At 35.2% G+C, this 13020-nt stretch overlaps 1 protein-coding gene across 1 annotated transcript; it reads right to left on the bottom strand.

Annotated features, from left to right (window-relative positions):
• Positions 1-181: 181 nt before the first annotated feature.
• On the bottom strand, positions 182-7969 carry xkr8.3 (XK related 8, tandem duplicate 3). The gene is made up of 3 exons (XM_007254732.4): positions 7342-7969; positions 5559-5746; positions 182-3844 (listed from the first exon to the last, which is right to left on the bottom strand). The coding sequence occupies exons 1-3, from the start codon at positions 7674-7676 to the stop codon at positions 3141-3143; spliced, it is 1227 nt and encodes a 408-aa protein (XP_007254794.2). The 5' UTR covers positions 7677-7969; the 3' UTR covers positions 182-3140.
• Between the last annotated feature and the right edge of the window lie 5051 nt (positions 7970-13020).

The raw sequence follows: 13020 nt of genomic DNA, 5'->3' as shown, positions 1-13020 counted from the left end.
ACTGAAATTCCTGTAAAAAGCTGCACTTTAGCAGAGTGGCTTTACTGTTTCTTAATACCTGACTGATAAAAATTTATACAAAGGACGCACTGACGATTTTTTGGAAAATTAAAGGATTTTAAGTGTGCCTATAGCGTCAAAAAGATATCTTTAAAAGAAAAGCAAACACTTTAATAAAAAGCAGTATACAAGATTTTATTTAGAAATTCTTATTTGATATTTTCTATTTTCTATCATTTATCATGCAATTGTGATACAATTTAAAGAACATAAAATACAATATTTTTGTGTGACAGCAACTGACCTGTATAGGTCATCTTATTCTAGGCTTAATGTAGTGCTGTGTACTGTGACAAAATCAAGAATACATTGTAACATCTTTGATGTGTAACAAACTTTCCAACAAATAATTTACATTCAAATGTAGCAGTATAAATTTAAATAACCATTAATAACATTCAGGTCAAACAACCCATATATAAAAGGCAGCACAACTTTCCACATGGAAAAAGATCTGGCTTTCTGTCCTGCTGCAGATAGGATAAAGATATACAAAAAATAAAGAGGCAGGAACCCACATTAAAAACAATAGCATGCCATGAAATATTCAACAGTCTGATGTAGTGCCTCCATCAGCGCTTGATGCTTCAACACTTAGCTTAAAAGTGAAACAGGTTTGATCTCGGACAAACAGAAATCGTACAGCAAAATATAAAAAATTTAATTCAACCTATAATGTCCTGATATCCATCACTGGTTTAATGAACTAATGCACTTTAGCCACACCCTGCCAGGAACCACTGCTTATTCTTAGAGGTCCATTGTACAATAAGTGGATAATATAATTATCGTGAAAGGCCTAAGTGTTGGTATTTACAAACTAACAATACATCATCATGGGTGGATAAATAAGCAGGTATTTGCTCATCATAAAAAACATTTATTTTTTTCTTTTTGACATAAAAGTATATCATGCTTGGGCCAATGTGTCCTTAACCTGTAAACCTAGCAATTCTGAGACATTTTTATATTAACTCACTAAGAGTTAATATAAGGATACAGCAATAAGGATCAAATATACAAAAATAGCAACATGTAACATTAAAAATGTAAACAAACTGTAAACTTTTTACAGAATACCACAGATGTGCTCAAACCTGAAATGTGTTCTTAACCCTACTAAGTGCGTTGAGGTTATTATTTATTTATAGAAAGTTACTCCAGCATTCAGATTTAATTGCTTTATCAGCCACAACTGTAGCACACAGTCATTACCACACACATTAAACTCTCGGTGTTTAGTTACAGTACAAAAAATTAGGTGCCAGACAAAATACACTTTATAGATATTTGGCAACCAAAAAATTATTATCGGCAAATGTACTTTCGCTGTTCAGCTGAATAGGTGAAAACACTAATAGTGAACAATAACTTATTTTAAGTCATATTGCAGTGTACTTGCAAAAATTAAATTAAATCTAGTTCAGTGTCATTTATGCGCTTGGCATCACTCTATTTAGTTTAACACCTCTACACAAACAGTCTGTTTTCCAGCTTAAAGGTACAAACTGTAAATATCTAAGATTGTAGAATAGTAACGTTAGCTAGCTAGCATGTGTTTGTTTGCCTAAAGTCTGGTTGCTTTTCTCTGTGTAAATTTCAAATGACATAACTAGATTAGCACTGCTGAGGTAAATATATTATAAGAATGGCACTACTGAGGGACATGTATGATCAACCTGTAACTGTTTTCATAAAGTACATTTATGAATAGATGGCACGTAACTGGATGTCTCTCTTGAGTAGCAAAGCTAAAGTATATTATGAGTAGAGCAGCAGTGCTGAGAAATGTATGATTGCATTATATTGTGTTGTGTTGGTTTGTCGGCAGAGATATTAAAAAATTAAATGTTTAATAAATATTTTTCATTTAGTTTCATTTTCTGTGAGATGCAAGACAAATAGATGTAGGCTATTACATTTATTTAGTTGTGGAAAACAAATAATAATAATAAAAGGCTTAGTTTTCATTGTGCAACTATTTCCTTGTGTTTTATTTCAGCCATAAATGTTTATTTCAGTGCATCTTTATTTGTAACACTGTTGTTTGTGAGGATCAACAGTTGACTACAGATACTGAGATCATGTTGAAAAATGCTTAGTGTTTATCCTTTCTTCAACACATTCATACTTATTATTAGCTCATGATTAATGCTTTGATCTGACTAAACTGCTATCTCTACATTAGGCTGGGTGCTGACCCCAGTGATTCAGGGATTATTCAAGGTGACATACAATTAACAACCTCTCTAAACTTCTCTACAGAAGTTACTATAATATTTGCCATGGAGCAAGACTGTTTGATTGCTTGAATCGGTCCACCGCACTAAAACAAGCACATTTTATACTATTTTACTTCTATTTTTAAGAATTTTAGTAAATAAACAATTTAGTAACTAAACTCAAATATATACTATTTGTTTGTTTTTAGCATGTACCACTGAAGGACATTTTTCCAGACAAGGATTAACCTAAGTAATTATTGAGCTACACAGCTTATGCCTGGACTTAATCCCTGTTCTAGAAACTGACCCACAGGTTTCTGAACATATTCATTTACCACAGAATGTGATGAAGTGACTATTTTTTTTTTAACAGCATTCATTTCTGCCACTGAAAATCTAAATTATGCTAAGAATGCCAAATACTGACATGAGATGGCTCTGACTCCAAAATAATATAGTATATTATTTTTGGTTTTAAAAATCTCAGTTTGTATTGGTGATCAGAGCGAGGACTGTATCAGAAAAGACTACATATTAAATGTCATATTAAATTATTATCACTCTTAAATCTAGGCATTTTTACAAATTATGTTAAAATGATATTTTGCATGTGTTCTGTAACATTTTTCCAGTTTAGCAGCAGTTTCTAAAAAAAAATGGCATGAATGGTGCAATTGAAATCTGTTTTAGTCTAAGTCTTAATCTAGGTTAATTTTATCTTGCCTGCTCATAAAATACTTCCCTTTTTACCTACATTTGTAACAGTATAAAAACTCCAGCACACTACAAATAACTCAATCATAACAGACACTATGTACATGCTTCACTTTGCTCATCTCTCCTCAGCCATTTGTCTTAGCCATGCGTCGTCATGCTGTAAAAGTTATTGACATGTTTGGCCATTCTCCTGTTTACAAACTCTTGGTCGGAAGTGTCTGCTTCAACAGAAACATTCAGAGCCACTATAGTGTCCGGTGCATCATCTGGAACTTTTCCTGTGTCCACTGGCTGCCACAGCTTTGGGTGGAAGCAGCAATAATATAGCGCTTTGATCAGGAGACCCATGATATATGAAAGGGGGATGAAGATGAGCAGATAGAAGGTGTATGATTGCGTTTTCTCCAGATCCCTGAGCCACCACCATGTGAAGAGCAAAATTCCACTGTCTGTAATTATAAACAAGTGATAAATTATACTCCTCCCTTTGGTCTTACCTTCTGCTACGTTAAACCAGCTGAAGTACCATATAAGCCCTACAGTGGCCCTGTACAGCCATTCCCCAGTGCGACTGTCCATAAAGTTGGTCCCCTGCAGACAAGCCCAGAGGACAAACACAGGCCAAATACAGAAGAAGTGAACAGCGACGTAGTAAGGGAGGACGGAGGCGAAAAGGGCCACAGTGACCACTCTCGAGGCAATGAGCAGCAGGTTCCACAGGAAGTAAACTGCAGAAGAGAGCCATCCCTGTTTGCTCTTGTCAGGCAGGAAGGAGCGCAGTGAGCGATGATAGTCCACCACCATCCAAGCTATTGATGTTGTGGAAGCGATCGCACTCACACCTGCAGGGGGACAGGAAGTCAAAGACAACATGAAATTTGTAATATGGCTGCAGTTCAAACAAAATCTGAAACATCTTCGAAACCCCACAAAAATCATTTCATAAATATCTTTTCAAAATCAATTTCATACTGTCACAAATGTGTCCACTATCCAGTGAGACTAGAGCTTCTAATGACCCTATGGCCTTGCCAGTAGGGCTGCAACAATTAGTTGATTTATTTAACGAAAGCCCTATCCGGACTGGATTAGTTTCTCAGGGGGTCCCAGGGTCATTTTCTCTTTTTTCTCCTCTGTGATTTAATTCCTGTCAGGCACGACCATGTATGTGTTTTTTTTTCTTCATCTGAGGAAAATTACAGGCTGAATTACTTGCTGTTTTTTGCTGAACTCCATGGTCCTCTGGTAACTTCATTCCCATCTGGAGTCACATGTTTCACCACTTCACTTTTAACAAAATAGCTATCTGTCCATGGCCACGCAATGTAATTACACTTTTTTGCACATATTTCCACGGATATCCACGTAAACACAACAGCAAGCGGACATGGAGGAGCCGCTAAACGTGATGATGTGACTGAGAAAGCCAAAAAACTCAAATAGATTATAATTTGTAACAGTACCTCCTTTACACACTTACAGTTCACAGTTTTCAGCTCAGGCTATGTCTCTTAAAGTGCCCGAACACAACAGACACAAACATATTTTCTCACTGAATATTAGAAATTTACCTTATTTAAAACAAATCTTCAAGGCATTTAAATCCCACGTTCAACTATTTATTTTTATTTTAAAGCAATAGAGGGCATAGCAGAAATAAAAATGGACTATTCAACTAATCTAAAAAAATAACCCTCAGATTAGTCCACTACCAAAATAAATCATAAGTTGCAGCCCTATTTGCTAGCCTTTACTCTTCCAAAACTGGCAGCACTGTGAAACAAGAGGTCTAGCTTCTGGATGGGAATTGTGAAAGACCATTTTGAGAAAAAAAGGAAAAATCACCATAGTAAAGAACAAACTATGTTCTAAATAATAAGGTATAGTATGCAAAGTACAACGATACAAACTCTACCATTTTCACTACAGCTGTACATCACAACATTTACAGAAATATACACATTTAGAAAGACGTTAAACATTTCCTGCTGCTGGGATCTGTCTAGGTATTTGGAAAAAAATGGAAAAATTATGCAATTATGCAAATATTTGCATACAGGGTGTAACAGCCTCTCTACTAATGTCCTGCCATGCCACTCAAACCACACAAAGGCCTTTAAAAAAAAAACGCTTTACACATACACAACTTTACCACTTTTTAGGTTCTCCACCTTGTAGCTGCACTCACATGCCAATTCACCAGGGGAAAAACAAGTTTTCTTTTTGAATAACAAGAACATATTATAACCATTGAATTTTAGTTTAGTTTAGTAAAAACATTGATTGCAACTACTACACCCACTACAACATGACACTTGAGATCTTTAGTTCACGTAATTCCACATGAGCAACATCTGATGATGCCTAACACCTTCCACTTAACAGAGAGGTTTACCACATCCTTCACATGAAAATACTTCTGCTAATTTAGTTTGTATAATAATGTTCACATACAGCCCTAAATTTCATAATATCATAATAGATTTTTCACATGTGACAACGTAACATCATTCCTCATGTTCCCCCTACAGTTTAAATGCAGAAGTGGTTACCCACATTGGATAGTCCTGGCGTGGTTGGTGTGCAGCATGATGTAAATCATAAGGGATAGCTGAGGAGCGCTCTCACAGAACGTTTCTATAAGCCGGAGCATGCTGAGGTCATGGGTTAGATATACTGCGTACTCAGACCCTTTCTCTCGCCGCCACCACACACAGAATCCCAGCCAGATGGCTGAAATGTGCCTGAGGATGAAGAAAACAAGACAGTAATTAGTTTAATTCCCATCTCAAAAAAGAAAAGAGACATGGCATCAATAATCTATCCCATCAATAATTAGGCTTAAATGTGAGCAAACTAATTGATTAAATCTAATAAAAACTATTATTAAAATAGTTGGCAACACATCAGTGCATGAGCACCTGAAAAGGAAGCATGCTGAAGCCATAGGAGAAGGATAATGGTACCGACAATTACTATTTTTCTCTCATGTTATTAGAGCCTCCTAGAGTAGTTAAAAAAGTGTAATTTTATATTTTAAAATTTATATCTCTTATATCTTTTTTCCAAGAGTTTTGTATTCCACCTTAGATTCGACAGCAGTTATCTATCAGAGTAAAAGTAAATCAATCCAAACATTTTTGATAGTAAATGTATAGCCTTTTTTAAAGTCTTTTTTTAGACATTTCTAAAGTTGTGTGGAAGAGCCAAGTGTATATTTACATTATGTGTTATTAAATAATGATATTTAAATTAATGTAGGGTTTAATTGTCAGGTTAATTCTTCATGTAAACTATAATATTTGTAATAATGGTAGGTTGTGTGTGTTCCTCATACAATTACAACCTTAGTTTCCTAAAATATTTCATATATGTGAACAATATCTGGTCAAACATCACATAGCAGCACCACCCAATGTTCATTTATTTAATTTCACTTTGTCTTATCTGAATTTTAGATATTAAGTTATTAAAATTAAAAAGAAAAAAAGAAAAAAAAACTGTCCAAGACTGGTGATCTGGTGATTGTGTTTTGAGGAAGATATGCACACCACACCCTTTTATATATATATATATATATATATATATATATATATATATATATATAATGCTGGAAATCAAATTGTGTTTTTACCCCTTTTTATCCTATCAATAATAGATTATTCGAGAAAAAATTATAAATGATTAATCAATTATCAAAATATTTGCTATTTGTAGCTATAATAACAATACTCAAAAAGTGTCAAGATTTTCAAATCTGCTGTCAAAAATGTTTTTATCCTAAAACCAATAACTTTAAGACAACATTTGCAGCACTTTACAGAACTTAACTTAAAGCCAGAACTGGGCATATAACTTACTGTACTTTATTCAAATGTTTAAAAAATAAATAAAATTAACACAAATTAACATCTCTGTGCAAGTTTGTATATGTATATACATCCATGTGCATAAACAGGGTTATTTGCATACTTCCTCCTTTTTGCAAATGGTACGCAAACAAATCTGCTGCTTGTGAAGAAAGCAGACAAGTTAGCCATTTAGTAAAGAAGATTTCACGAATAATAAGCTAGCTACAGACTGTATAGCCTGAAGACGTCCTGTTTTGTTAATTAAATGATAATTAGCTAGTATGTTGTTTATTAGCTAGCTGTTAAATGTTAACATTCATATATAGACATGTTAACTTACTTGCCTTAGTTTTGAAAATCAATGGTACCAACAGCTACGTTGACCTACTAATGGTGAGCTAGCTAACTCTGTGTTTCCTTTAAAGTAGTGAAAAGTAAACAACCCACCCAAACGTAATTAAAGTTAATTTAAGTTATTCAAAAGCTACCTGAGGAGGAAGCCAAGTTGACATATATGAAGGAAGCAGGTGAGTTTGACCCGTTTTGGGCCGCCAAACAGAAACACCCTCCTGCTTGATGTCTCCAGGTCGTAGTTTTCCAGCTGGCTGTCGTACTGGATCCAGAACCAGCTGAACATCTGAACTGTAACGGAGGAGACCAGCATGAAGCCGAGCAGCGCCGAGAACCAGAACAGTTCTCCGCGCTGGTAAAACTCCCGGGCCAGCCACACGTCCGAGCCAACATCGAACAAAAACGTACAAACTCCCACAACAGCGAAGAGAAAATCCAGCCAGGAATATCTGGGGAAACACGGACACTTCATCCCTAACTAACTAACTACAGACCCCGCCACATTTTTAAAGTTAACTTAAGCTAACAGCTACGACCACCGGACTTTAACCGGTAACCTACTAAAACAGATCATTTAGCGTACACATAAACAGGCGTAAAACACTCAAAACGCGTAAAATGCACATTTTTAGATGGTATTATATTAGTTAATTGCCTAGAATTAGGTACATAACTAATCCGTAACGGTATTTCCCCAACTAGCTTCATAAACTTGTTCCCCGGTAGAACCACAAAGGCTGCGTCTCAAATGGCGCCCTAGTGCACTTTAACGGGTTTCTGTTGTGGCGTGGAATCCTCCTATCATGGCCTGTGTAACTAGTGCACTAGCTAGATAGGAAGCAGAGAGTGTTTGAAGCGCAGCCGAAGCACCAGCCAACAAAGCCCCTCCCTCCAAACACATGTTGAGTGTATTGAGATTTTTTAAGTATGGTTTTGCTTACCCCAAAATTAGGCAAAAATTGGCCCAAAACTTATGCAAATTACTGTAGCATGTCAAGCCATAGATCGGCCCAAGATCGGCAACGTGCATATATGTTTTAAACAATGAAATAAACAAATAAATAGATAAATTCTTTACCTATTTCCCTAGTGAATTCAAGTCAAACGCATCAATAGTAAATTGTTCAGAAAATGACACTAAAAGCACTTCTACAGCTCTAAAAAAAAAGACACCACGTAAAAATGTGTGTTTCTCTGATTGAAAACCTCTAGAATATAATCAAGAGGAAGATGAATGATCACAGGCCATTAAGCCAAGCTGAACTGCTTGAATTTTTGCACTAGAAGCGGCATAATTTAATCCAAAAACAGTGGGTAAGACTGGTGGAGAAGAACATGCCAAGTTTCATGAAAACTGTAAAAACCATGGTTATTCCACCAAATATTGATTTCTGAACTCTGAATATAAACTTGTTTTATTTGCATTATTTGAGGTCTGAAAGCTCCTGCATCTTTTTCTTTAATTATTCTGCAAAAAAAAGCACTGAATGACAATATTTTAGTTGGAATTTGGGTGAAATGTTGTCCGTAGTTTATAGAATAAAACAACAATGTTCGTTTTACTCAAACATATAGCTAAAAAATAGCAAAATCATCACAAGTAACTAAAATGTTTTTTTGTACTTTTTACTGTATTATATCCAAAATGGTCACGTGCATTTTGTTTATTGTTACGCATGTTATCTTTATGTATTTGGATATATGTTTAAATGATTTGTATGTCACTTGTGTTATATTAATGCATCGGGATAGACTAAAAAACCTAACTGCTAAGATTTTATTGTAGTAAAGATTTTTTTCTGTAACGCAGTATCGTACCTTCACCAGTAGAGGTCAGCACTAGTACTAGTATTTCTATGTCAGGGAAAGCGCAGGATTGTGAATAGGCTAAATTATCATTTGGGCCACAATAAAACACACATTAAACTGCAGTGCCCTACACAGAAATGAGCTGAAATAATCAATGTACCTAGTTAATACATGAAGTAGCCACAGTTAGGACATCATGTGCTATCTATACTAATATACAACGTGTATTACATCTTTTGCACAGGCCACATTATTAAGCTAGGTTAGAATATGTAATATCTCTGGTGACAGAGATCAAGTCAGAAACGTAGCTATTGAGCATTTGAGACTATTTCAGACTAAGTTCGCCGGTGCATCCATTATGTTCTTTTGTTAATTATAATTAGTCGCTTATTGGTTGTCAATTAGTTCAAAACGTCTTTAAAACGTGTTTATAAAACTTCACATTTCGCTTCACACACAAAAAAGAGAGCAAACATTTTTGGTGTGGCCTCTACAGTATCGCGAGAGTCAGTGCTAGCCATATTCACGAAAGCCGCCCTACGCTTACGTTTCCTTTAAAGACGTTTGGGGGAAGCTACGCTGAATGCGTAGTGTATAGTGTAAGGTCGTGGCGGAGTTGTGAGGAGGTGTAGGAACCGAGGGATCGGACACGGAGACAGAATGGGTAAGTTTTAAAGATTAAAACTTGTATTTAACGATAAAGATACAGGTTCTAACTGCATTTTAGAGTTAAATAAAACATATGCAGGGTTTTCTCTCAGTTCTTGCCGGTTGAAAAAGCGAGGTGTGGCTTGAAATTGAGCGAAAGATGTGGGTTTCCTGTGCGGGTGTTTTTTTTTTCTCTTCAGAGCTCGCTAAACGCTAGTTAGACAAAGACGTTAAATTCAGCAGCTTTGAGTTGAGTCGGTGTTCGTAGAGAGAGAGGGCTTGTGTTGGAATAAGTCATGTTTAAATTAAATAAAAATGTTAAAATTTTGCTAATTTCTTATTTTATACGTGTTTACCCAGCCCGACTCAGCTAACTGAAGCCACATACATTGTGTTATCACTGCTAGCTAACGCTAACCTAGCTAATAGCTAGCTAGCTAAAATTGGCAGTTAATTTGGTGAGAATTAACAGTGTATTTTTTTTTAAACTTGTAAATTTATTTTGTTCTACATTTCCCTTTAGTCTGAGGTTCGCGGCGTCGCTGTAACATAGGTTAGCTTTTATAATTAAAGTCTTCTTTTGTACTAGAACTGTCACGAAGTCTTTTAGAGTTGACTGCAATTATTGTGTCAAAAGACTAAACAGAGATAATTAGGTTAACGCTAGCTAGCTTTAGGTTAACACTGGCTTACTAACCAAACCTATCATAACTAACTTAAGCTAAACTAAGCTAACTAAGTTACCTAAATGAACGTGGTTTGAGATTTGTGCTAGCTTAGTTAAAACAAACACAAATACAAGACCGTTTAATTAATCGAAGGATTCCTGTTAACGAACAGCTATTGACTATTAAGCAGTTCATGTGTCGACAACAACAGGTCGTTTCTCCTGTTTATTTGCTGTCTTTACCGTTTTAGAGCTTCCCTTGCAGCAGTTTTACCAAGAGCTGTCTAGCTAGATCAGTTAAGTCATCTGTCCCAACCTGTTAACCCAGATTGACCAAATGCCGTCTGTCACAGAGCGGAGTTGTAAAGACGCATCACACTGATTAAGCTTTAAGCCTTAAACAATGGCTAGTTTATCTTTTAAAAAAAAGATGTGCTTTTTTACCACCACATTTATTACCACTTCTATTCATTCATTCATTGTAACCTTATCTGTACCGCTGATGTTTTTTTTTTTTACATGTATATAGGTATGTTAAATAAGATGTACTAGGGATTGGATGTACATACTTATTTGAGTTGGATTGGTGTGGTCTGAAATGGTTTATTGAAAAGATTTATATGGACACTTATTAGTTTACAGCGGTGGTGATTGGACCCAGAAACCATATAAGTTATCCATATTACCATTTGGTGTAATAACTTTGTGATGGAACTTAATGAGGCATTAAGTGTTTTTGTTCCATTCTCTGCTATTGTGAAAACTTTCGACTTTTTTTTCTAGAATAGTGCTTTCTCTGTTGACATATCTGACTAACTTTCTTCACATCTTAGTCACTTAATACTGCAGAAATATTTTGCGTTCTCATTGAAAACTAAATATGTGCTTTGTCTTCATGAAAAAGCCTCCTCCTTTTGTTTTTCTCAGCAATTTGTGTCTTATGTTCACAAAATTATCTAATCACGCTGGTAATTTGTAGGATGGATATTTGTATAGTCTTGGTCTGATGTGTTTTGTGCAAATTGATTCCACATTCCGCCCTGATGTCATTTGTAATTCATTGTGTAAATTGACAATGGTGTATTTAATTAAATATATGTATTTTAACTATCAACAGATTGCACCTGTTGTGCAGGCCAGAATTCAGTGCTGCAGACCAATGACAGTTAATATAATATAATGACTTAACAGTCAAGCAACAGTATGTAAATAAAGAGTTATTGGTATTAATTTTCTTTGGCTTTTGCATGACCCAGAATGCATCATTATGGTAAAAATGCAGGCTTTAACATATTGCAAGGCACATTTTGCAGTATCTTTAGTTATCAGTTTGTATGTTGAAGCACAATCAAGTAGTTTGTAAGGCAGTGGTGATAAGAATACTCATTTGTTTCTAGAACACTCCACTATTTTATGGAGTGTTATCATGCATATAGTTTCATTAATTTATACTGCTTATGTTGTTTATGTACCTCTTTAAGAACAGTTGTTGGAGTTATGTCAGCTTGTTTGAAGTAAAGAGGAGCTAAATATTCCCATCAGGACTTGAGAACCAGGTCTGTAGGTTAATCACATTATGGCTTCTTTTAATCCTTTGCAGTGGAAACATCACCGTTTACTGGATGCTGTTGGCTTTTGTGATTTAGTATTGCCTGACTTTTTGGTAAAACACAATTCAGTCCAGAAATGACCCCACAACTGGAGACTAAATATGCTCAATAGACTTATACAAATTATAATATAGACTTTTAAGAATTATACGATTTATGAGACCTTATGACATATAAGGAGTGTCCAAATACTAGCAGATCTCAGGTGAGCAAAACTTAAATGAGGATAAATTAATTCTAGTGATCGTCCAAAATGCAGTTTATAATTTTAGAGATTTGTCCGTTAACTTAAAATTGGAAAAAAAACTCTGAAAAACCTTTAGCTAGTTTATAATTTGCTTTTACTGGCCTCTCTGTCATCAATACATTTTAATAAAATATGGTGTAAGAATGCGGAATTTCTGCTTTAGAATAAAACCTTCAAGATAATGCAGTACATACTTATATCATGATCCATCTGTCAATCACGGATACCAATCTAGGGTGGGGCAGGATGCTAAATTAACCTTTCCAGGCAAACTTGCATCATCATACAGGGCATCTGTAATGTTTTGTCTCTTAACTTGCAACATGCTTTTTGGAATTGACCACATTTAAAATTCAATGAAACTCCATCACGATACTCTTTCAACTTTTGCTGCTGATCTTTTGGTTGTTATTTAATTTAGTCTGCACCTTTTGTGTGGTTAGTAGCATTTGATAGAGCTGCTGATTTGTGATACTAAGTTTAGTTAATTTACTCTAGAGGTGGTTATCTGGTTTGTCATGTAGAAAGTCTTTACTTTGCTTCCCCAACAAATTGTGTTAGTTTTACACATTTTATAATACTTGATTTTAAGTGAAAAATTATTTTAAATATTTCACACTGACATAGCAGAGCCAAAAAGCAGAGAAAATATTATGGTTGAAAATTTGGGCATCCAAATGCTTTTTCACTTTCTACGGTTTTGATACTAGGTTAAGCTTATTTTAAAAAATAGGCTCTTAAGTAGGCAGGTGCCCTTGAATCAGCTTCCAGCTGGAGGCTGTTGCTTTTGACTTGCTTTTGCATTCAGTTCCAAGTGATAGAGAGAATTACC

This window comes from Astyanax mexicanus, chromosome 3 (genome assembly GCF_023375975.1).
Source record: "Astyanax mexicanus isolate ESR-SI-001 chromosome 3, AstMex3_surface, whole genome shotgun sequence".
NCBI classification, from domain to species: domain Eukaryota; kingdom Metazoa; phylum Chordata; class Actinopteri; order Characiformes; family Acestrorhamphidae; genus Astyanax; species Astyanax mexicanus.
Note: the sequence above shows the minus strand (reverse complement) of the source record. Positions and strands in the feature narration are given on the sequence as shown.